Source organism: Temnothorax nylanderi, unplaced genomic scaffold (genome assembly GCF_030848795.1).
Source record: "Temnothorax nylanderi isolate EJ_2023f unplaced genomic scaffold, tnyl_v1.0 TNYL_tig0011_pilon, whole genome shotgun sequence".
In the NCBI taxonomy this organism is placed as follows: domain Eukaryota; kingdom Metazoa; phylum Arthropoda; class Insecta; order Hymenoptera; family Formicidae; genus Temnothorax; species Temnothorax nylanderi.
The window spans coordinates 1,582,574-1,605,046 of NW_027249073.1; the positions used below are offsets into that span (position 1 = coordinate 1,582,574).

The 22,473-nt window shown below is 44.8% G+C and overlaps 1 protein-coding gene across 12 annotated transcripts in view; it reads left to right on the forward strand.

Annotated features, from left to right (window-relative positions):
* LOC139767676 (transcription factor 12-like) overlaps nt 1–22,473 on the forward strand; it is a 115,725-nt gene that overhangs the window by 88,498 nt on the left and 4,754 nt on the right. For 3 of the 12 annotated variants that reach the window (XM_071697218.1, XM_071697224.1, XM_071697213.1), the window contains 9 exons: nt 10,769–10,850; nt 13,444–13,580; nt 15,983–16,267; nt 16,563–16,721; nt 17,523–17,581; nt 18,174–18,327; nt 18,435–18,552; nt 19,914–20,070; nt 20,374–20,463. In XM_071697218.1, the coding sequence (XP_071553319.1) occupies nt 10,769–10,850; nt 13,444–13,580; nt 15,983–16,267; nt 16,563–16,721; nt 17,523–17,581; nt 18,174–18,327; nt 18,435–18,552; nt 19,914–20,070; nt 20,374–20,463 (1,241 nt within the window). Of the gene's footprint in view, nt 1–10,768; nt 10,851–13,443; nt 13,581–15,982; nt 16,268–16,562; nt 16,722–17,522; nt 17,583–18,172; nt 18,328–18,434; nt 18,553–19,913; nt 20,071–20,373; nt 20,464–21,861; nt 21,952–22,473 lie in introns of all 12 variants that reach the window. The other 9 variants (XM_071697225.1, XM_071697214.1, XM_071697216.1 and 6 more) reach the window with 8 other exon arrangements.

The window sequence follows — 22,473 nt, forward strand, 5'->3', positions numbered from 1 at the left end:
ACGAAAGACACACACGCGCGAAGGGGAAACGTCGCGTCCACCGTCGCCACCTGTGAAAGAATATTTCCACGGAATTCCAAGAATCTTCCGTCTCTCGCCTCTTGTCGATATCCGTTTGCTATTTATATTTCCGCTTACGTTTTCGTATTTCTTTTTTACCCGGATATTATTTCGAATAATAGTCTTATCGAACAAGTTAGCAAAGTTTTATGTTAGATGGAAAGAATTTCGAACAGATCGGGGAATCCGGAATCAGCTGGCGCTGATGAATTAGATTATGTCATGCTGTCGATATCCGTTACCGGTGCATAATTGAAAATTCTTTTTCGACGGAGGAGCGACGTATCATCGTGGTCGAGCATCCGGTTAATTTACTGTAAGCGGATACAGCCCGTTATCGCGATTCAATCATAACTCATCCGGCGTGTGTATCTTGTCTCTCTCTCAATTAATGAGAATTAATTGATTACTGCGGTCGTTAATGCTAGCAGGTGTATTTCACTACCAGAGTTACAAATAAATAGGAGCAGCTCTCTCTCTCTCTCTCGCTCTTCTCTCAACCGAGAGAGAGAGCACTCCGATACACGTCGTCGTCGGGACAATTATATTAATTAGATCGTGAGATCGTTAAAGTGCCTGCGATACCTTTGTGCGCATCGTAGATACATTCTCCTTATCTTAACGTCGACGTTAAGATTTATGACTGCCGTCGAACCGCGTACGGTGTTTGAATAATTATGGCTTGGGAAATCAGAAGAAGCTAAGTGTTTTCAAGATGAGAGTTTTAAGATCTTTTAAAAAGGAAGTTTCCTTAATATGTGTAAAGAAATTGTTTAATTACGAGTCTCGGGTAAATAATAATTATTCACACTGTAAGAAAATTAATATAATAACACATAGAAATTATCTATGAAATATTCTAACGGATTATGTGTTGTCTGTTTGTAGAGTTTCGCTTTTCTCATTTCTCTTTCTTGCAATAGACTTTATGTATACGGTGTAAAAATAATGAAGTTGTGAAAGTTTTCAGTTCTCCATAAAAAGAAACGATGATATTCTTCCGGTTCGGCTATATCCCTTTTAGCAAACATTTCGATAACTTTAGATTTTAAGTCCTTTGTCCCACACAGCCTGTTTACAATACTAATTGAAGCCATTAGCGGTTGAACGAAAATAAAACTTGGAGGAATGAAGCATGGGAGAACAAACGCAAGCGTGAAATTCGTAGAGAAGTTAAATACCGGATAATTCCGAATGTCGACGCGTTTGTAGGAAGGTACGAAGGATTCGGCTTGAAGGACGACGCTGGCAGCCTCTCAAGACTGGTTTCCGCAGTTAACGTCGGGCTTTCGCAGATTTCCGTCCTGATAACTGTAATCGTAAAGCGAGTCATTACGGTAATCTTGGCCTCGTTCATGCGGATTTGCTTCTCGCCGCCGTGCCGTTTCGATGAGCTTAAATTCTCGTTCATGCTTCCTACACTTTACGGTGTAAGAATTAACGACGATTCGCAAAATTTTTTTTTCTCTTCGAACTTTTGCCTGTAAATTTTTTATAGTGTTGTTTAATGAGTAAACTGAGTACGATATGAAGGGAAGATGTCTTACAATTAGTAACCTTGAAGATATTTCCATATTCGGAAAAACATGGAAAGGCATTTTGTCATCTAGTTAACGTGCCGAAGTAACAATTGTAATTACGAAACGCTTCTAGCGGCAGAGTTGTCATGGAAAAGTGTTAATTATCACATAATTGGACTATACGCTTCCTTTTTCTCTGTTATTTTTCTTTTCTCTTAAGAGTGACATGAAATGATTTTCCAAGCTCGCATTCTCTGCGGCTTTGTGTACAGGACAAAATTACATTATTAAAGCCATAATTTCCGATATCTACTTGAAATGCAGTCATATCTGGAATGAGTCGGGGCATATAATGGAGTTAGCGCGCTTCTCCGCTGAGTATTTAATACATGTAAAACAATGTAATAATGACATAGTTGTACGCGTCCTGTTTCGAGTTTAACATTACTACGTTATTCGCGGTCACATGGAGGAATGCGAGCTGATCTCAAGCGTTGCGATTCTCAACGTCCGAGCAACATCTCTGTTGAATGGCCGCGCGGATATAGGCGATCGTTCGGTATTCTCTACACGGTAAAACGCGGGAGAGGAGGGTTCTTCGTTCCTGTCGACGTATCCTATCGACCGACGGAACTGCGTGCCGCTTGTAATTCTGCGCAACGTCGTCTTTTATGCGAGGACTTAAATCACATTCTCGAGAAGTGACTCGGTTCCTCTCGCTCTCTCTCGCTTTTTCTCTTTCTCTTCCACGGTGGTAGTGCGGTGACACGCACGCGTTCGATGTATTATATTCTCTATTGGGTGATACTGAGAGAAGCAAGCGGAGCTCGTGATCGCTGCGCCGAGAGAGGCCGATTCCGCGGATTTGATCCTTTTGCGGCGGCGGTCTGACTTTACATGGGCTCAAGTCGCATTCTCGTCGAGTGAGTCGACGTAGTATAGCAGTCGAGAAAGAAAACTCAGCTCGCTCGCCTGCTCTCATTGTTCCTCGCCAACTATTGTTCCTACGTCGGCGGGCGACGAGTTCTTCTAGCGCGTCTTTGTTCCTTAAATTTGTAACAGAACTGTCGCCTGTTGCTATCGAGTTCTGCTATTAATAATAGTAATAGTTACGTTACCTACAATGGTTTAGTGGTATTTTGTCCTTGAATGATCAAACTCAAGAAAGATGGATCTGAAGATGCTCCAAACGTGAAACTTCAGATTTTTATAATGTAAATTTTTGGGCGTGGTAAAATGTTTTTGCGAAAAATATGCAATAAATTTCTTCGCTCTTTGCGAATGACGAGTCTTTTTGGAATTCGATGATATTCGATTATGGTGTATCGATCTTGGAGTGACCAAGTTTTGTAGTGACACAATTATTAATTGGCACAAGGTACACAAGTGATAGAGACGACGATGGGCAAAGCGAGAAAACGCGTCTCGCTAATGCAAACATAGATAGCGTTCGCTCGTTAAAAAATTATCACGTAGCATCGCGCGTATCAACCGGCTAATTGTTGATTATGCAGCCGTTTATCTTAGCTCTCACTCGGTGTGTACGCGCGTCGACGATACGCCTAATAAATAATGTAAACCGCCGCGGATCTCTGGTCTCTTTTCACGTGGTGCTGCCTGGCGGTGGTGGCATCCATACGGAATTACATATGCACACCTGCCCTGTGTGTTATAACGTTGTAAACCGACGGCGATCGGCGACGGTGTTGGTAACGCTTGCGGAGACGGGTCCGTCTCGCCGTGTAAATTGCCTTAAGCCTCTTACGTCAGGTTTCCGCGGGTGGGTACTACTGATAATTAACAATTAGTGGGCACCAATTAGAACGAGGACCGTCCGGCCGATCAGTTACGCGTCCGCGATGATCGTCGCCCTGTTCTGAGGAGATTTATATCCTCGCATGGAGCTCGTATCATTTGAAATCGTATTAAGGGAAAATTCGGATACAAGAATTTCTATTTTCAGAAAGTTCCGGGCAATTTTAACTTTAGCGATAATTTTTTTATTTATTTAGGATTAGTTTTAAGAGTTTTATTTCAATAGAAATTTCATAAGGGAGCGATATCTTGTTTCTTTTTCAAGTTACTTTGCCCCGATCTATCTTTTAGTTTCGTCATTTTTCTAAGATCTTTGTGACCTTCGTGCAAAAAGATAAACTTGTTTTTCTCATAAATACTTTGTTGTTGCAGCAGTTTGCTGCGTAAAAGCAACGGAGTCGCTTCTTAATTCACGTTATTTCTCTTCGATGAAACATCTCGATCACATTTTCTCTGTTTGCACAATTGGCTGCCTCGACTCGATGACAACGCATATCATTTTCTCTCCGCGATTAATCCGAAAAACGACGTTGTATCTAAATGAAGCCGCTTTGTCTCGGAGATATTCGGGACAGCTCAGCGAAAATTACACGCGACTGCGCGTTTAGTCATCCGACGATTATGGCGTGCCGAAGCGTAGCGCATAAAAATATCCTCTCACAAAAACCATGGACTCTACGGTCCTCCAATGTAACCGCGTGACCGGAAGACGTCAACTTTCGACGTATTCTGCAAATAAATTGTCGCAGAAGTTTTCAAGAATAACATGCAATCTCGCAATTTATGGGACACGATCGCGCATCCGTGAAATATAAGGGAATATTCTTATATATACATGAAATATACAACAAAACTATAGCCGATAAGGCGAATTTTAATTGTCGCTAAATCTACTTCTTATCGTCTCTCTTCGACTAGATAAATGCGAAGTCTTTTTAATACTGCGGCGTCAGCACAACATCCGATCGGGTGACGGATGAAATAACGTCTGCTAAACAAATCTCAAATATTGCCGTGACCGTGCTTCGCCCAAGTTCTCGTCTCTGCCGGGTCGTTCCCTCGGTGGTTGCGATATCTTGATGCTCGCAATGATACGATAAGTGCGATTCTGTGAAATTGGAGCTCTCAATAGGTTCTCGCATGAGGATGATTTGATATAACATCATTTAAGATCAGTATTTCTTAGCGTCTCGAAATTATTATCTAAATTAATATAATTTTTCTTTATTAGACAAATCATGGCTAAAGTAAAATAATATTAAGAAAACTGAGGTAATGCTAATTTTCGTGTTTGAGTAACGGAAAGTTAATAGTATGTATATAATCCTTATATAGGGGAAAGCCTTGTGTATGATACATATTTAGGATAGTAAAACTTAGGATATTTAGAACTTTTGTGAGATAATTTTTCACATAGAAATGAATATGAATGTTTCTTTATTGCTGTGACGTAACCAAAGGTATTGCATAATTCAGCATGTGTTTAATACAGTTTCGCCTTCGGAGAGATTATACAAGGTATAACGTCTTCGTGACAAGTGCAAGTGTTCGTTCGGAAAGAAGACGTTCCAATTCCTGGCAGCCGTTCGAAATGGCGCAACCGGAAGTCGTCCTGTGTCGCGTACATGCCTATTCCATCTACGGGTATTTCCTTTACGGCCGCCCGCTTCTCCGCCATGGGAACCCATCGCGATCCCGTAGCACATGGGGGAGACTAAGAGGCATAATTTACGGAAAGAAGAGACAGTCATTACCATATCGTGCTAAACAGCTTTTATCGAGCCACGAAGTTCCCACATTTCTCTCCGCCGTCTTATGAGCGCCCCTATGTCGTTGCGAATTAAGATTTTGCACGAGCACCCAGCATGCCAACAGCGCAAGAAGTTAGGGTGGCAACACAATGTCATTAACCGTGTGAACGCCGAACGAAATAGAAACACACTCCTTACGAATAATTTTTTAAATTGCAGAATTGAATAGCGAACGTCGAAGATAAGTTTGCGATTAATCTTAAAAATTGATAAAGAAATAAGAGAAATATTTTATTATCTTATTTCCTCGCGAATAATTCATCAGATAATTTTGCAGCGAACGAAACGGCCTGTGGTATCGGATAATTAAGCGATACGAGAAGTAAGAAATGGAAGTGCGGGGCGAATATTCAGAATGAGTAAATCTTCTTGGCCGGGGGCCAAGAACTATCGATTTGCTCGACGGACGCACCTCTTATCGCACGACTGGACAAATTTCGCTTCGAGTTGTCTGAATTATTCTCTATTGCTGATATCGCCGGCTGTACTTCTGCGTGACGCCGGCAATTTGTGAGGGGGGATTACCAACACGTGCGACGCGGCTCGCCGGTCTCGATCCGTACGTACGCTCGCGTGCGTACACACGTGTATGGAGGCCGGCGTGAGGCTGTTGACTGAAATTATCTTGTCGTCATCTACGACACACGGGGCCCATTAACTGCCAAGACCGTTGCATCTATTCTTTTTTTTTCTCTTACAAACGTTCCGCCATTAACCCATTATGCCGACAAAGGGGAAAAAGTGGCGTATAGCGTGGCGAATAAACGACTCCGCAGCCGATAAGGCATATCGATTCGCCAATTATGCGTGGATTTATTATCGAGGCGTCTGCTTGGGCGTAAAATAATAAATCTGGTTTCTGTGCATCGAAAATTAGTAGCCACATCGAATCGAATCGATTTCCACGTCGTTCTCATGACGTCCTCTACGAGGTGAGAGATCGTCCAACGATAGAAGACGTCTTCGTGCGGGAATTCCCAAGGTCCAGCAAAAAAGGAAAAATTCATTACTTCGACGAGACACCTGGTTTCGTCTACTCGCTTCTCGACAGGCAAACGTCTCGACGTAAATTAATAAGGGGATAATCGGCGATCCATTATCTCGTTAATACTGACCCTCCGCCTTTTACATCCTCCCCCTATCCTCCTCTTCCTTTCTCTTCCCCCCCCTCTCTCTCTCTCTTTCTCTTTCTCTCTCTCTTTATCGTCTCGTCTAATTACCCTTCAGCTCATTTCCGCCCACGTGTACTTAATAACGATCATAGGAAAGAGCGAGTGTAAAGAAAAAGTAATCGTGGCTGTCAGTTTCAGAATTTTTAGCGCATTTGTTCGAACTGTTGTGTTTTGATTAGCGAAATTATTCTTAATTATTATTACTTTATCTTGTTATGAATTACCATTATTATAATAATATTTCTAGTTTTTATTTTGCGACGTATAAGTATAACATTCTTTTTCTCATAGTTACGAAGTGACATTGATTAAGTCAGTTCACATATCGGCCTCGTACAGTGTAGGGTTAAATCAAGCGAGGCGAGTTGTGAATCACGACTATGGATGTAAAATTTCCGGAGTATATGTGGGGGATGAACGACGACGACGACGACGACGACACGGTTGATCGAGAACGTGAGGTGGCCATCACGTGCTCAATTTTCCGAAGGTTTCATAACATCCGTCTGGCAAGAAGGGTGCGCGTGCCTGCACCCTTCTGTCCTATTTCAGATCCTCGAAGGCTAATTTCCCTGACAGAGACATTTTCGTTCGGTCGGTTCAGTCCGAGTCTCTCTCGCGTCGCCGGCCACCGCGCGCCGTCTTCTCCGTCTCACCCTCCCGATAGATCGTAAGACCCATCGAGGAGAGGAGGGTAGGAAGGGAGAACTAAATCAATGTAGGACATTTATATTGGCTGGAAAACGCTGACTCTCCATGGACCGACCGCCATGGACATCCGACCGGGGACATATTAAGATTTCTGATCCGCCGCGTCGCGACCACGGCGACATTTTTATCATTGCGTGTCCTTTCCTTTCCTGCCGCGAGGAGGAAATAAAACGTGAATTATTGTCCACGCGGTGTCTCTCGCGCCGTGTCCGCGCACGTGGTCCAGCCCCGGGTCTCCACGGGGCCCGGGTTAAAGTGGCCGTTACGGTTTTCGGTGAATAATTTAATGGCCCGTTTAGTGATGTCGGCTCGTGAATATCGTACGACGTCTCGCGCGCGATACGCTTAGCAAACATTTTTGCCCGCTCGGCCGAATTTCGCGTTGATCCACGGCTAACGAGAAAATCCGAGTAAATCCTTAGCGATTAAACGCTAATCTGTGTAAATGGAACGATAAGTGAGGCTGTTTTCTCTCCTCATTAAAATACATTAAATAATTTAAATTTTTTATTAAACAGACGTGTTATTTCCATCGTGCGCTTTGTTCAGGGTTTATCGATTAATTTTTGAACGCTATTTAAATTCGTTAATTTTTGATTGTGATCTCATTTGTTACAAAGTACAACCATGAAAAATAAGAGAAAAAACGAAGGTCGAAAAAGAGAAGAAAAGTATAATGTATCAAATGGACTGTTAAAGTTTTATGTTTGACCGCGGGTGTCAAACTAATTCATTTAAGTTAATGGGAAATTCATGCAGCCCAGCTTATCATCCGATTAGTACCAGTTTCGACCTCCCTTCCCCGGTTGAAGAAATGTTCTTATTTGTAAGGCCGTTATCGACCGGTTTCGCTGATAAAGCTCGATACTTTTATCGGGCCCCGATTACTTCTCTATCTCTCCCAGATACTCCGATGCCAGCGTTGCACGCTCTCGAAAACGATTTTATTTGTCATGCGTATGTCAGCGATAGCGTTCGTTCCTCTTTCTCTATCTCTGTTCCATTTTGTACTATATTAATGCAAGGGAGAAGGGAGAGACGGAGCGTATACGACTGTTTTCCGTTCGCGATCGAGATGTGTCCGTTAACATTACGGCCACCAACGCATCTTCATCCTCGGACTCCTCGGAGTCGATCAGCAGACTCTCCCGGTTGAATGTACTACGACGAACGGAAACGCGCGCTTTTCTCTTCGTAGAACGCGCTTACGCGCGTTTACGAGTCGCTCGCGACAGACGGGCTTATCGCACGAGCCATGCGGCAGCACAGCTCGGAGATATCACGAGGAGGAGATGCCTCCGCGTCGCTTCTTTCACGGAACCGCGCGCGTCCGTACGAGCGCCACGACGATTGGGTCGCGCATCGCTCCCACCTCGGCCGCGCGGTTCTCGATCGACGCTGGTGAACGCGCGATACCGCAGCCGACAGTCGCGCGTAGTCGGCCGCGTTGCTCGGTATTATTTCACGTTGAGTCGAGTCGAGTCAAGTCAACTCAACTCGAGTCTCGCCGTCCCCCTTGCCAGTCCGGATTCGCACGTGGTCTCACGATTATCGATCTATCGTGAGAGTCTCCGCGCGGCATTCTGCGCGTGAAACGTAGTTGCGAAGTTCCGACGTCGGCAAAGTTGTACGATTCTTTCATGGCCCGGAGAAGGCGTTAAATTTCGGCCTGGCGCCCCATAGTCCTCGCGTTAGCGGCCGAAGTTTATTCTACCACCGCCCTCACTCCGCGCGAAGCGAGCGCGCGGCACTTTTCGACGTGTCGGAAAAGCAGGACGAGAGAGAGAGAGAGAGAGAAAGAGAGAAAGACGGGTAGAGCGGAACGGGAGGGTGGAAGAGGACCGGCATCGTGCGCGAAAGTTTTCGGCGCGGTGCAGGCGGGTAAAGTAGCAGTGCCGTGGAATATTTTAACATATATCACGACGAGAGAGAGAGAGAAAGAGAGAACGAGAGGGAAGAAGAGAGAAAGAGAAGAGAAATTTGGACGAGGGGTTGTGTAGCGCGCGATAGCTGTCTTCCTCTCGTTCCTCTCTACTTGGCCGGCTACTCTTCTTCCGCTTCGTCTTCCTCTCGTTCGCGCGGCAACTCCTCCGGAGCTCGTCGCCGGATCAACGTGCCTTCGTGGTGGTGCGATGTGCCGCCCTTGTATGACGTGACCCGCGCGCGAGGACGAAGTCCGTGTATCGTCGAATCAGCGCGCACACGTTCCCGCCGCCAGCATGTTTGTCTGCCACACGGACTACGGCAGCTATAAAATGGTAAATTTACCGAAAAATGCGGACTACGCGAAGTTCCCCGATTGTATCCGTAATCCTTACTACCGGAACGATCGATAGATCCCGTTCCTGTCGCGTGCACCCTCAGTGCATCATCTTTATACATTGTCTTTTTTCCACATCGAAGCCTTCGTATCTACCTCGATTTAAGAAAAGGGAGAAGGGAAATGAAAGAGAAGCGCCAACCTATAAATCTATAACTTGGAGCTGAGAGCACGAATGTTCTGTATGTAACTCGCGACCGCATAATCCGTCTCTGGTCCGCGATTTCTTTCAGAGGAAACTTTTTCCGATCTATGTGGTCACTTGGAGAGACGTCTCGACATCCATAATGGATGAGTAATTAAGTTATATTGAATAACGCCGTTTGCTTTATCCTTCATTTAATTTAAATGATTGGAGCACAATACCGGGATTAGACAATCGAAGACTCTTTATCGCGCACGAAACTGCTTCCGCGCTATCATCGGTGTCTTACGTCACGTTCGACGTAAAGCTCTATATTAACGAGCATCCAATCCCAACACAAGCTCCTAATAATTAATTTATCGTCTTACTCCCTGGCCTTCGTCGCGTTCTAAAAATTGGAGCACTGTATATCTACCGAGCAAATCTTAATCTCGCTGATACGAGTTGACGCGTTATATCGTCACTAGCATCTTCGACAAATTTCAGGTTCGACGCTCTTTTTCGCGAAGAATAAAATCATCGCGCGTTGCCAAGGCACGACGAACATCGTTAAATAAATCGAACCTCCTGCTCGTCCCTATGAAGATTGACAGCGTTAATTGGATCGAGGAGGACGACCTAATCTTAGATTTTTATTGATGTACGCGTTGCGCAAGGATAACCGTGCGCATGTGTATGCGTGTAGCCGTTTAATGACTCCATCATAGCGATTTTCTCTAGAAGCGTGCACGCGCGCGCGCGCGCACGTTCCTCTCGCGCGTCTACGTCGCTGAATTAATGACCGTTCTCGCTACGAGCCACGACGTCGGTCGGTGTCGTAATAGTCGACCGGGTCTATCGTTAGATCGATGGAGAGAGACGCGCTACAATACAATGCACAAAGGTGTCGTAAGAAACGAAGATGCAACACCGCCGCTGGTGTCTGCCCAATAGTCGACGGTGAAGTCCGCGTGTCGTCTCAATTACAGCGCAATTTTTCGCATTACACCAGAAATGCTGAAACGTCGATGCTGAAGTCGACGAAAAGTTTCGCGGCTCGCAGAACAGCGCGACGAGAAAATTATACGCGCGGCGTTTCCGTTTTGTTGCAGCGACGTCGACTCCGCGAATCGCTCGCTCGAACGAATCGTAGGATTTCTTCCGCTTTCTAAGCTTACATATACGTGGCTTGATAACGAATTCTTAATAATGAATATTTGCTTTTTCTGTTGCAGTATGGCTCGGATGAATTCGGGCAGGACTCGCCGAGATACACGTCGCCGAAGAATGCCCTTTACGCGGATTCCTATTACATCGGTAAGTGAAAACAAGAGATACATTAATTCGCAATAAAAATTTAAACTATTTAACTTAAAAATTACATCAACTGACCAAAACCCATGGTCGAAATTTATAATGTCTCGATTTGATCCGAAAACGTACTGTGTGAATCCGACAAACCAAGTTGGCTCACGGTTTTTCGATGTTCATATCGGAAAAGACGTTATATATTGCCAGTCACGGTCGATTTAAAAATTACTTTAATTGTTAAAAAATAAGAAAGATAAAGATACTATACTTCAGTTTTAGTAGCTTCGATAAGAAAAAAAACGGATTTTTGTCAAGTGAATCATTGCATCCTTGAGATCTCTGGGCAAGCAGACATCATGATAGATAAAGAACGAAAATAGAGCACATAGTAACAGACTCGTTATAGATTACTAATTTTATGAAAGTAGTTATGAAATAAATTATTGACTTATATCTGTTAATAATCGATATCAGCGGATGTGAATGTAATTAAACGAGATAGTGCGAATCTCCGAGGGGGGAGGGGGGTGGTTCGATAGATCGATCGTTATCTGCAAATCAGCAGCCATCGGCATGGAGGCGCGCGCGCGCGCGTACGTATACGTACGTATATATCATTTGGAAATCGCATAACGATCCGAATGGACGATAAAAGGGATTTTACGAGCGCACTAATATTCAACTGTTTAACGTTCGCTCGTAAAATTTGCCGCTCTGCCTGTCGCGCGTAAAAACAATAACAATCTCGTTATTTGTTCAAGCGGCGCGGCGGGGGCGTCGAAGTTCGTCGCTGGATTTCGCGGATATATCCGGCGCGCCGTCGAAAAAAAAATCCACGGGGAAACTTCGTCGACGAGATATTGCCAATAAAAGCAATTCTCCGCCGCCTGCTTCGGCACCGGCCACTGCGAATCGCGCTTATACTATATACTTTGTTGTCGTAACGAACGTTTATCGAAGCGCCACGGCGCGTCTTAGTCTCGCTATTTTAATAATTTTTCACCGCTCGCGGAAAGTCGCTTTGATGTGACTCACTCCCTTACGCGATACTACCTGTAATATCGATTCGTTGCGCTAAGATTGAATTACGCGCAGAATTCGCTTTGTCTAATAATTACTGTGTCGCGCAAATTGCTCTATTAGTCGGAGCTGTAACTTATTTTTATAGAGCTATAATTGCGGTTTACGGTTTATTTAGTAGATTATAACGGATCTTTGAAAAATTATCGTTATCTCGCAAGGCAGGTGTACATGTACACCGTCACGCTCTATACTCCACGGATATTCGTCGCAGCTCCTCAGACTCATTCAGAAAATCGTAGGAAACTGTATACCAAACTTAACATCTTAAGTAAAAATAACAGAGCATTTTTTAAAATTTTATTTTATTAAATCTTGAATTATGTGTAAAAGGATATAGAGCGTGGTTGTAAAAAGGCTATATTGGTGAAACATGTGATCCGTAGAATTCCGCGTGCTTAAATATGCAAATATTTTAGACGATCTGCACAATGATAGATCTATGAAATCGGCGAAGTTTTCACCGCAGGGCTCGTTATTATGGATCAGATGAGAAAAGTAGCAGTTTAAGTACGCTTTCGAAATACGTGTCGGCGCTCGTGGCACCCGGTAGCTGACCGGAATGGCTTATAAATGGGAGGCCAACGACGAGGGGGCGAAAAAGTTTTATCAGACATCGAACACCGGTAGTTGGTAGAAACGCCCGAGTAGTTTGGCTTAGTTTCCGTTTTCTCGTCGAGGAGCGCCCGGTACGGGAATTATATCAAGCAAAAGTATCAAGAAATACGTTCCCGAAGCTTATTGCTGTTGTTTTCAACTGAAATAATGGTCCGCGCTGGGTACCGCGTCTATTGGCCCTTATACCGGAGGTGTGTGTATGTGTGCGCGCGCGACTTCACCGCAAACGACGCCCGGGACCGAGTGAGACGTTAGAAAGCGCGAAATTTCGACTTGGCGAAAGTCCAGGGAAGTTGTATCATACTCATGGATACTCGTTTCTCGAAATAATTACTGCGGAAGGAATGACATCGCCGCTTGATTAGGAAGTTTGGCGCGGCGCGTGTCCGAAGCGCGGAACGCCGCGTTAATCGACCGAAATTGTACAAACATTATGAAGCGGAGTGCAAAAGGCGTCCCTGACGAGTGGGGAAATTCGATTAAACGCCACGAGGATGCATTTTAACTCGATTTGGACGCTCATTATCCGGGCACGTGCGTGACATTCTCCGCTCGCTGAACGCCACGTGCTCTATTATTTATTATTTCCCGCTCCAATGAGGTAGAAAGTGCCCGGATACGTGTACGAGGGTTCTATCGGTATTTTGCACGTCAATAATATATACTTAAATTTTTACGAATATGACGAGCGATGCTGTATCAAAAGGCAGAAACGTTCGGAACGTCTTCAATAACATCGCAAAAGTCCCCATCATTGCATCTCTATTATTGAGACGTTCTCTCTCTTAAATCTTTCTTTTTTGAATGTGGATGCTCTGAATCGATTATTTAGATCTCGGATATTCGAATAATGATAGGATGACACACGATTGATCGAAACCGCGCCTCTCTCTTGTTGCAGATGGTAATACTACAGGAACCGGTCCCGGTGACCCATGGACGGGTAGCGGCGGTGGTGTCCAACCCCCATACAGTGGATACGCAGCCTCTCACCTGGCGCAGCCAGCCTATCCCATGCACCTACCCCACGACCCCATGGTAAGTGATTTCTCCTACCTCACTCTCTTCCTTTCTCTCGTTTCTATCCCGACTATCCCCATGCCGCGGCCGAACCCGAAGAAACGATCAATCACGCGTGACTCGGCTGCTGGTTCCTACGGTGCCGCCGTCGCGAAAACGACGTCTCTGGAACTTGGTAATAGACACGACGATATTCCTTCTCCCGTATTCTTTGTCGTAGAACACGTGAGTTCGACGAGGAAGTCGACAGATTAAAACCTAAGGGCGAGCGACCTAATCTCTGTGCTACGGAAGATCGATGTTCCTCCCGAGTGGCGTTGGGGCCTCTCTTTCTCTCGGCCCCGAAAGTCACGAGGTTCAACGAAACCTCGAGTGCGTAATCGACGTATAAAAATTGAATTCGACGATGAAAGATCGATTTTTCGAACTGGAGAACTGGCGCGCGGTAATTTCACCGCGATCAGTCGCGATCGCTGAATTTAGTTTGGCCGGGAATTCCGCTAATTCGCGAACTTTTATCCCGTTTTAGCCGACGTCGCTGTACGTCGAAGCGGACGGACGGCTGTTTGAAATGCACTCTTCTCGGACGAGATTCCGGGAGAGATGCGAGATTCTCGACGTTCTCGATCGAGAACATCCACAAATACGCGAACTTTTCGGAGATTTATCGTATCATTTTGATGGCTTTCCGCGGAACGTGATAAATTCCGATCGCGCTATATAATGCCGGCGCTAAATCTCACCGGCGGACGGTCTCGGCGATTCGCGAATTCGCGCGAAGTGCCAGGTCGTCTCGAGGACGAGCCGCGCGTCGCTCCTCGGTCGGCCATTACTCTCCGGCCAACCGGCGTCGGCTCTAATCCTCATCGTCAACCGTGATCCGACGGGCCAGCTGGTGGTCTCTTCTGACTGTCTTATTTCGGACCACCCGGTTGATTGTCGCGTGCGCGCGAGGAGAGGGGCGTTCCTCTCTTCATCGCCTCGCCATGGTTGAGAGACACTGTTGACAGTGCTCCACGTACCCGGAGTAACGTCAAATGACTCACTGGCGTCTATATATAGCCCCGACCCTCCCGCTACTCCGTGTTTCTAGTCAAGTGCAGCCTTCGTTTGATTTACGCCGTTCATGGTTACCACGAAATCCTCCTCTTCGTGGCACCTCGTACCCGGCAGCCTCTCTCTCTTTGAGACGACGAGAGGAGGCTTCTGCTACCGGCGTATGACGTCGTGATGCCTTCGGGAATCGCCGATAAATGGCGAAATCGCCAACGTTATTTTTATTTTCATTAAAACATCATCCTTTTATATATATATATGTACAATAGAGCGCCGTAAACTTCCGGCGCTCTCGGATCATAAAGCCCGACTTTTAATGACTGTAAGACAAACCATTTTATTGTCGTTTGCGTAGCTACAGCGAGGCCTATTGGCCTACGTGATATGACAAGAAACGTCGTAAAGATGTTGTACGATTTAGGGCGAACGCGTCCAAGAAGGATGGAGTCAAGCGTCAGCGAGGTAAGATTTCTTTCGGTTACCAAAGATTTAAACATTTACGATCTTCGAGTTTAATGACCCATCTTCTGAGAACGCGCGTTCATCGAAGAAAAGATGCTGTCTCTAAGTTTTTCTAATCTATCCGTCAAGATCCGACGGTCTCGCCGCCGATATTCGTCGCTAGGCTTTTTCGTAAAAGCGTCGATTAGACGACTGTTTTACGCGCGGGATGTACGTCTCCCGTAGGCGTCCCCGGCCACTCTAATTTGTTGATAAATACACTACGCTCCATAGAGCGACGGCACTGGCTTAAAATTAGACTTTTACGAGCGGTTTCAGTAGGTGCGAGAGAGCGCTATCCCACGCTCGGCGTATCCGATATCAAAGCTGGTCGAGGCGATCCATTATGACCAGAAAGACGCGCTTGAGGCGATCGTACAGATCGCCGAGCGGCTCCTGGAAATTACTCGGGATTCTTGTAACGGGGACCTTTATTGTTTGTAGCTACACGGGATAAATCAGTCCGACGTTTCGCGCACGCATGCACGAAGACATGCATTCAGAGAAGACATCCCTTCTGAAATCCTTCTGAATCCCTGAACATCCTGAAGTCTCTCTCCTGAAGTCCCTCCTGCGACGAAGATAAAGAAAATCTACGAAGATAAAGCTTGAGATGCGTAGACTTTTGCATCGAATAAATCACGATGACACGTTGATGTCGCTATCTTCCTGTTTCATATATCGAACGACGCTCCTGCAAATCCTAGAATTCCTTCTACGACAGAGAACCTAGAGATTCCAACATACTGACGCAAGTTCGATAATTAACGTTGAAGACGCGATCGCGTATTCCCACGACTTCGCCCCGAGACGGGGTTACCACAAGAACCGAGCGTCGAACCATTTGCGCTTGGCGGTTTCAGGCATACTCGGCGATGTCACCGAACGGTGAATCTGCAGCGCCGATCATGGGCTCGGCGGTGACCAGTGCGGCTTCCCTGCCGCCAATGTCGACATTCCGGGGTAGTGCCGCGGTCGCGGCGAACAGCGGCACAGGGGCGCCGTCGCCGGCATCGTTGCAATATAGCCATAGTCCTGGTGCACCGACGACCGCGTCTTCCGCGCCCAACACTGCGCCCACGACGAACCAGCAATCCACCACGGAGGACAGCCTCGGCAAGACCCTCGCATCCGTCGTGAGCACCCGAGTATGTTCTCGGTCGTCAAGTCATCAAATTTTTTTACGCTTACAGAGTAAAAAAATATTTAACAGAGACAAAACGTTATAAAATAATTGATATTATTCGTTAGATGAAACGAATACTTGGATGATCTGAACAATTTATGTAACACTTAGAGACGTTTTCGAAATCTAATGTAATATTTATAGCGACGTTCAGATACATTTTATTTTATGACGTGACGTTACTTCGCGGATGATTCGGACGATCGTACTTCGTAATGTTATGTCACGACGTGTCGTTATCGCGATGTTTTTCACAGATTTATCCCACGGACCAATCAGTATCCAGTTATAGCAGTAATCCATCTACGCCCGTCAGTTCGCCACCACCTTTAACCGGCTCGGCACCAGGTTGGGCACCTGGAGCCGCGCCAGTATCTCCGCATTTTACGGCGGACCCCAATCGTGGTATTCACATGGTATGTATCGAGGTATCTTGTATTTGTTACCATTACTAATTACGACCATCTCACGGCCACCGCACAAGCCACGGAATCTTTTCAACGTTGCCCATTCTCAAATTATTTTACCAATTTACCGGTACAGTTAGTTTGCTGATCCTCAATCCTTGCAATATATGGAAGTCTATCGAGGTATAATCGATCGAACATCGTTGAAAGATTTCTTGGACGCGCGTATAATTTTGGCCGCTTCAGAAACACGCACGGGACAATTTCTCACTTTTATAAGCGCTGGTCACCGTTTTTCCGCCGTTATTTCGCCACACGTACGCTGATGCGACACGTCAACAGCATTATCAATTATCACGCGCGCAGTTCTTATCTTTTTTTGGGGGGGAGGGGGAGGATTGTTACGAGCAATGGAGGAACGGTATACAAGCGGAAGTAAAGGAAGGTCGTCGTTCGCACTGTCAAAGACTTATTTTTGTGTGTCAAAGATTAATTTTTTATTACGAGATATTACGGCCGCTATTCGCACATAATCACGCAGCATTGAAATTGCACAAAGTGCATGATCGCGTTTTTGCACCGAGAAATCACCGTTTGTGTGCTTCCCTTACGAGCGGCTACTTATTTATATCCTCCCCCGCCCCGCCCCCCCCATTTGCGTAAAAGATTATTAAGTTTATCGTTCTCTCCCGTTCATTTGACACACACACTTTTATTCATTCCGCCCTGTTTGTTGTGAACGTTGTGTTGACTTGGTTGTTTCTCTCTTTTTTTTTTGGTTTTGTTGTTGCGTTGGTGTTGTGTGTGAAGCCGGCGCCTGAACAGCAGAGGCTAGACGATGCCATCGGCTTCCTTCGCGACCACGCCGAGGTGAGGACCGCCGAATTTCAGTTTTTTTACCCCCCCTCCCCTCTTCTCATTCGCTCCCTTCTTTTTCACGTTTCTTTTTACGCATGTTTACGCCACGAGACAAATGCCACATGTTCATTGCACTTTTTGCTGATTATTACGCTTTCGATTAATTATGATTATATATTGTGATGAGGTCCTTATATTGTGCACAATGTATAATCGTAGCTTGTACTTTTCTATTAACAAAAACGCGTTTCGATAATCATTCGGCATTAAACCGTATTAAACCCTTTAATTAAATAATCGGTCGGATCCTTCTTTTATATAATACTCTTGTAATACTATCTTTCTTCCGAGATCTACTTCTTCGGTCAACAGAACTATCTTTCCATGGAGCACTTAGAGAAGCGCAATAAGAGAATTCAATATTGACTTTGAATATTATATTTTCCTTGTGAAACTTTTCTGGAATAAATCGTAAAAATGTAAGAAAAAATAAAAACGTCAGTGATACGTCTCCCCTTATAGTATCCCTCGAATAATATGTAATAAGGCAGCAGGACAATCTTGAACTATCGGTGCGTAATCGAGTCGCATTTTCGGTATTCTGTTGGTACAGGGGACACGGATGGAGGAGCGGTTAGACGATGCCATAAACGTACTGAGGAATCACGCCGAAAGTCAAGTGGCCCTCCATCTTGGCCCGGTCGGTCCACACGGCGGGATATACTCGCACACCTCACCACCGCAGCTAGATCATTTGGTAAGAAGCCTCGCCAATCAGCGGCGAATAAGAAATACCAGGACAATTACAATCACGAGGAGGAATCCCTTTTATTCCGCGATACGCTATAATACTATCTCTTCCAGACGAGTCCACATTCTGCGGTAACGGTGACGCAACCTCAGGGTTCCTACCCCGGTCTTACGCCTACGCCCGACACGGACGGTTCCATCAAGATCGAAAGGTTACCTGTGACGAATGCCAGTAAGTTGACCCCGAAGTGGCGTATGATGAATCGCGATATAATTTGCAACGTAGGAGAAACCAGCTCGCGATTACGGCGGCGATTCCCATAACAAGCTTTTGATGACTTGATGATGGTCTTTCCTCGGCCTGTAACTATTTTCGCGTTAAAAATGTCCGATGATTTTTTTAATAAGAAGAATACCGCGATAAGAATCATGATTGCGGCGCGTCCTTTCGATCACGTTCTATTCTCGCATCGTCGCATCATCGAGCAGTCACTTTTCCCATGAATTCCCGCGAAGGAGAGGGAAAAGGGAAGGAGCTCCCAGGTGTTCCACACAACGGACTCGCGGCCGAATAAGGAAATATTAGATAAATCACGCGAAGTCTTTGCTGTCCGGCGGTCGTGCCTGCATTATTCCCGCGAGTACGTTCGGTTATCTCTCGCTCTTCGTTTCTCTTTCCGCCTCGTTGCGTCCGTCCCTTTCGGCCTCCCGCGCTCTTGGAGTCATTATGCCGACGGAGAACATTTGGTATCCTTTTACTACGGATTAGGAGATCCTACGTTAGCTGGTCGAAGGAATGCAGAACATTCTTGCGGGTTTGGAAACTGTTTACGCGCATAGGAATGAATGGAAATTCGTGAAATCTCGTCTGGGGTAACTTCCGTGAAAAGCAGCGCATTGAGAACTAAATAGCCCGAATCCTTTAAGGAAATACGTTTGATTACGCAAATATTTCCACCGTGAACGTTTCGTTCGCAGTCCAGGTTGCGATGCGTCACGAAGCGCGATTTAAAAGCGATCGCACTTTCGCACACATAATCGTGCATCTGATTTATCCGCCGCGATTGTTTCGCGAGTTCATTTTTAAACAGACACATTCGCGACATACGTGAGCTAATACTCTTGCGAATCGTCAGGCGAAAGAGAGAGAGAGAGAGAAAAAGTTTAAGGCGATCGGTTGAATCAGGGTTGAGCAAAATCCAGTAAAGCGCGCTTCCAGCTGCTCCTAATTGGACGCTTTTCACGGTTTCGTGACTAAGCCTCCTTGCCTAAAGCTCCGGGATAATCGAAGATCGTGATCGCCGTCTTCGGCGAAGGTCGGTCGCGTCTATTCTTTCTCCGTTTCCGGATAAGCCCGTGACATTTTTCCGCGGTTGCATTAGATAATCTGTTGACAATGCTCGAATGAGGCTACTGTCATAGTCTGTTTTTTTTAACCCTCTTGAAATACGTTTCGCCTTCGGAATTACGAAGAAATGAAAAGCACACGCTTCGAATTGACATGAATTTCATCTGGTTTCTTCTGCCTTGCGAATTATATGTAACAATGCGATTTTCGTGAACATTTTACGCGGCAGTATTAATAATGAACAGAATACATCCCTGCATTAGAAAAGAGGAAAGATCCACCCGACAGCAGCGGCGGCGAGACGAAGCCGTCGAGCAGCGAGCTCGCGGCGGCCGGGGTAATCGGGGCTGCTACAGTCAACTCGACGTCGCAAGGAAAGGGAACGAAGCGATCGCGCAGATAGTAAGTATCTGAAAAAGAATTTTCAAGAGACAAATTCCCCTAAATAAATTCCTCGATAGATTAGACGTGTCGAGTGATAAAAACGATGATAAAAATAAAGAGAAGCTGCAGTCGCGCGACACGCCGCGTATCCAACGTCTGTTTCGTTTCGCCCCGAGTCTCATGGACGTTGAAAAAAAATAAAGATAAATCATATCGCTGCATTAACTTGAGAATCCCCTTGAAAATCGAGCGAATTAGAATTTAATTTCCGACCTTCGAAAATTTATTCCCGAACTAACTTGCTGTGTCTTTGAACAACTGTTGTTCGAGCGCCGACGAAGACTGCGACGATCCTGGCACCAAAGCGGTGCGCGAGAAAGAACGTCGCCAGGCCAACAACGTGCGTGAAAGGTTAGTGAACACACGCAATACGCACTTCGTTGCATCTTGATAGAAACAGTCCCTCCTGTCCCGTGCTCGCTCCCACAATCCCGATGATGTATGTACATGTACGCGCTTACGGTGCGGACGATACGCGTATGTATGTCCGCGTCGCCGAGCGTAACATACGAAAAACAAAAAAAAATTCCGCTGTACATTTTCCCGGGGAAAGTTCCTGCCACCTAGTCGTATGCATGCCTAAAAAAAAAAAAAAAAAAAAACGAGGTGCTATTTGTGAACGAGCAATAAAGCGTGGAGACGATTAATTCACGAAACGTAATTCGGGGGAAACGCGCGGCATGTTTACGACTTCGTTACAAGATAAGTACAAATGTCCCGCAATCCGAAAAGCTCCTCACATCCGTTGCACTGTATAAGGCCCGTATTCAGGCGTGAAAATTAAAATGTTTCTGGTTAAGGACAGAAATGAGATGAGACAAGAATGGAATTTTAACAGCTCTCTCGTGCGTACCTACAAATCAGTCTCATTTTAATTCAGCTGCGATTCGGTCCCTAGGCATGCCACTTCGTTTTTAGAACATTTTGCACTTATTTCTGCATCACTGAACGTTGCATCAAATTGCTCAGTTGTATAGACTTTTTCTCTTTTTACTCCCACAAGCGCATTCTTTTACTATCTTTGTAAAAATGAAAGAACATGTCGTATTATTTGTAAACTGATAAACTGTGTTAGCATAATACACGTGTTACATACATTTTTAAGGAATTGTCATACATTCTTAAAATCAAAATCGATCAATATTGACCTTTTAATAGGATACCTAATCAGATATCTATTTTGATGTTAATTATGTATTTTTAATTATTTGTGTACTGTTTTACTTTCTTATTATTTTGGTGATTATTTTTTTTAATCCTTCTAAATTATGTTGTTCTGGAAAAGGATTTTTATTGACAATTGTATAGATGTCATCTGCATTCTCTAATTTTCTAGGTAGCAGCGTCAAAATAGAAGATCTGCATTTTTCGATCCGAAAGATCACTGTCCTTTGACGTGATTATTCGCCGTCGAGTGTTTGTTCTGTGCAAAGAATACGGGCCTTTAAATTCGTAACCTACTTATTATCCATGATTTCAAAATTACGAAACCACCTGCGTGTGTTCATTATCATATCGCTTGTCTATCGCAATAAGAAACGTATGTATGTGTACGAAATCCGCTCGAACAACAATTAGGTGATTAGACTCCAGCAAGTCAAAAGCAATTTTCTTGCAATTTGCGACTGTGTCGCGCGCGTGTCTCTCACGTTAGTAATTCGATTGTCGTTAGATAATTTAAGCGATATAGGCTAGAGTAAGTTGTGACGTAAGCCAGGTGATTAATCGCGTATTGTTATTGCGCAACTGTTGTTCGAGCGCCGAGGACGAGGATGATGATCCCGACATGAAGGCACAAAGGGAGAAAGAGAGGCGGCAAGCAAATAACGCTAGGGAAAGGTAAGATCAATGATATACGCAGCGGACGTAAAAAGAAAAAAGAAATAGATTATATTTGATTCACAGTGATATGACAATTCTGGTCAGTAGTAAACGGCGGCCCGTATTCTATGTATATGTGACATGACAATGTAACATGAATATACTAAAAATATTTCTCGATGACGATGAAGATAAATGACATATTTCCCCACATACATTATTTCATGAAATCGGCATGTTCTGGTGTATATATATACATATATATGCATGAAAAATTTACTCCTATCACATACGTATACACAATTGTATTTGTATTAATTAAGAATCACAAAATATATATGATATTGTGGTAGAATTACATTTCTCGTAATTGGCTCTGCTACATTAACTTCTTTCACTGTAAACATATACAAGAAGAATATTGCTTAATGCGATGAGTATGTAAGTAGATATTAAAAGACAAATTTTATTACAAATAACGTTATCACAAAATTATTACATGTAGTTAAGGTTATTATTCCGTTCTTTGACATTGAGACT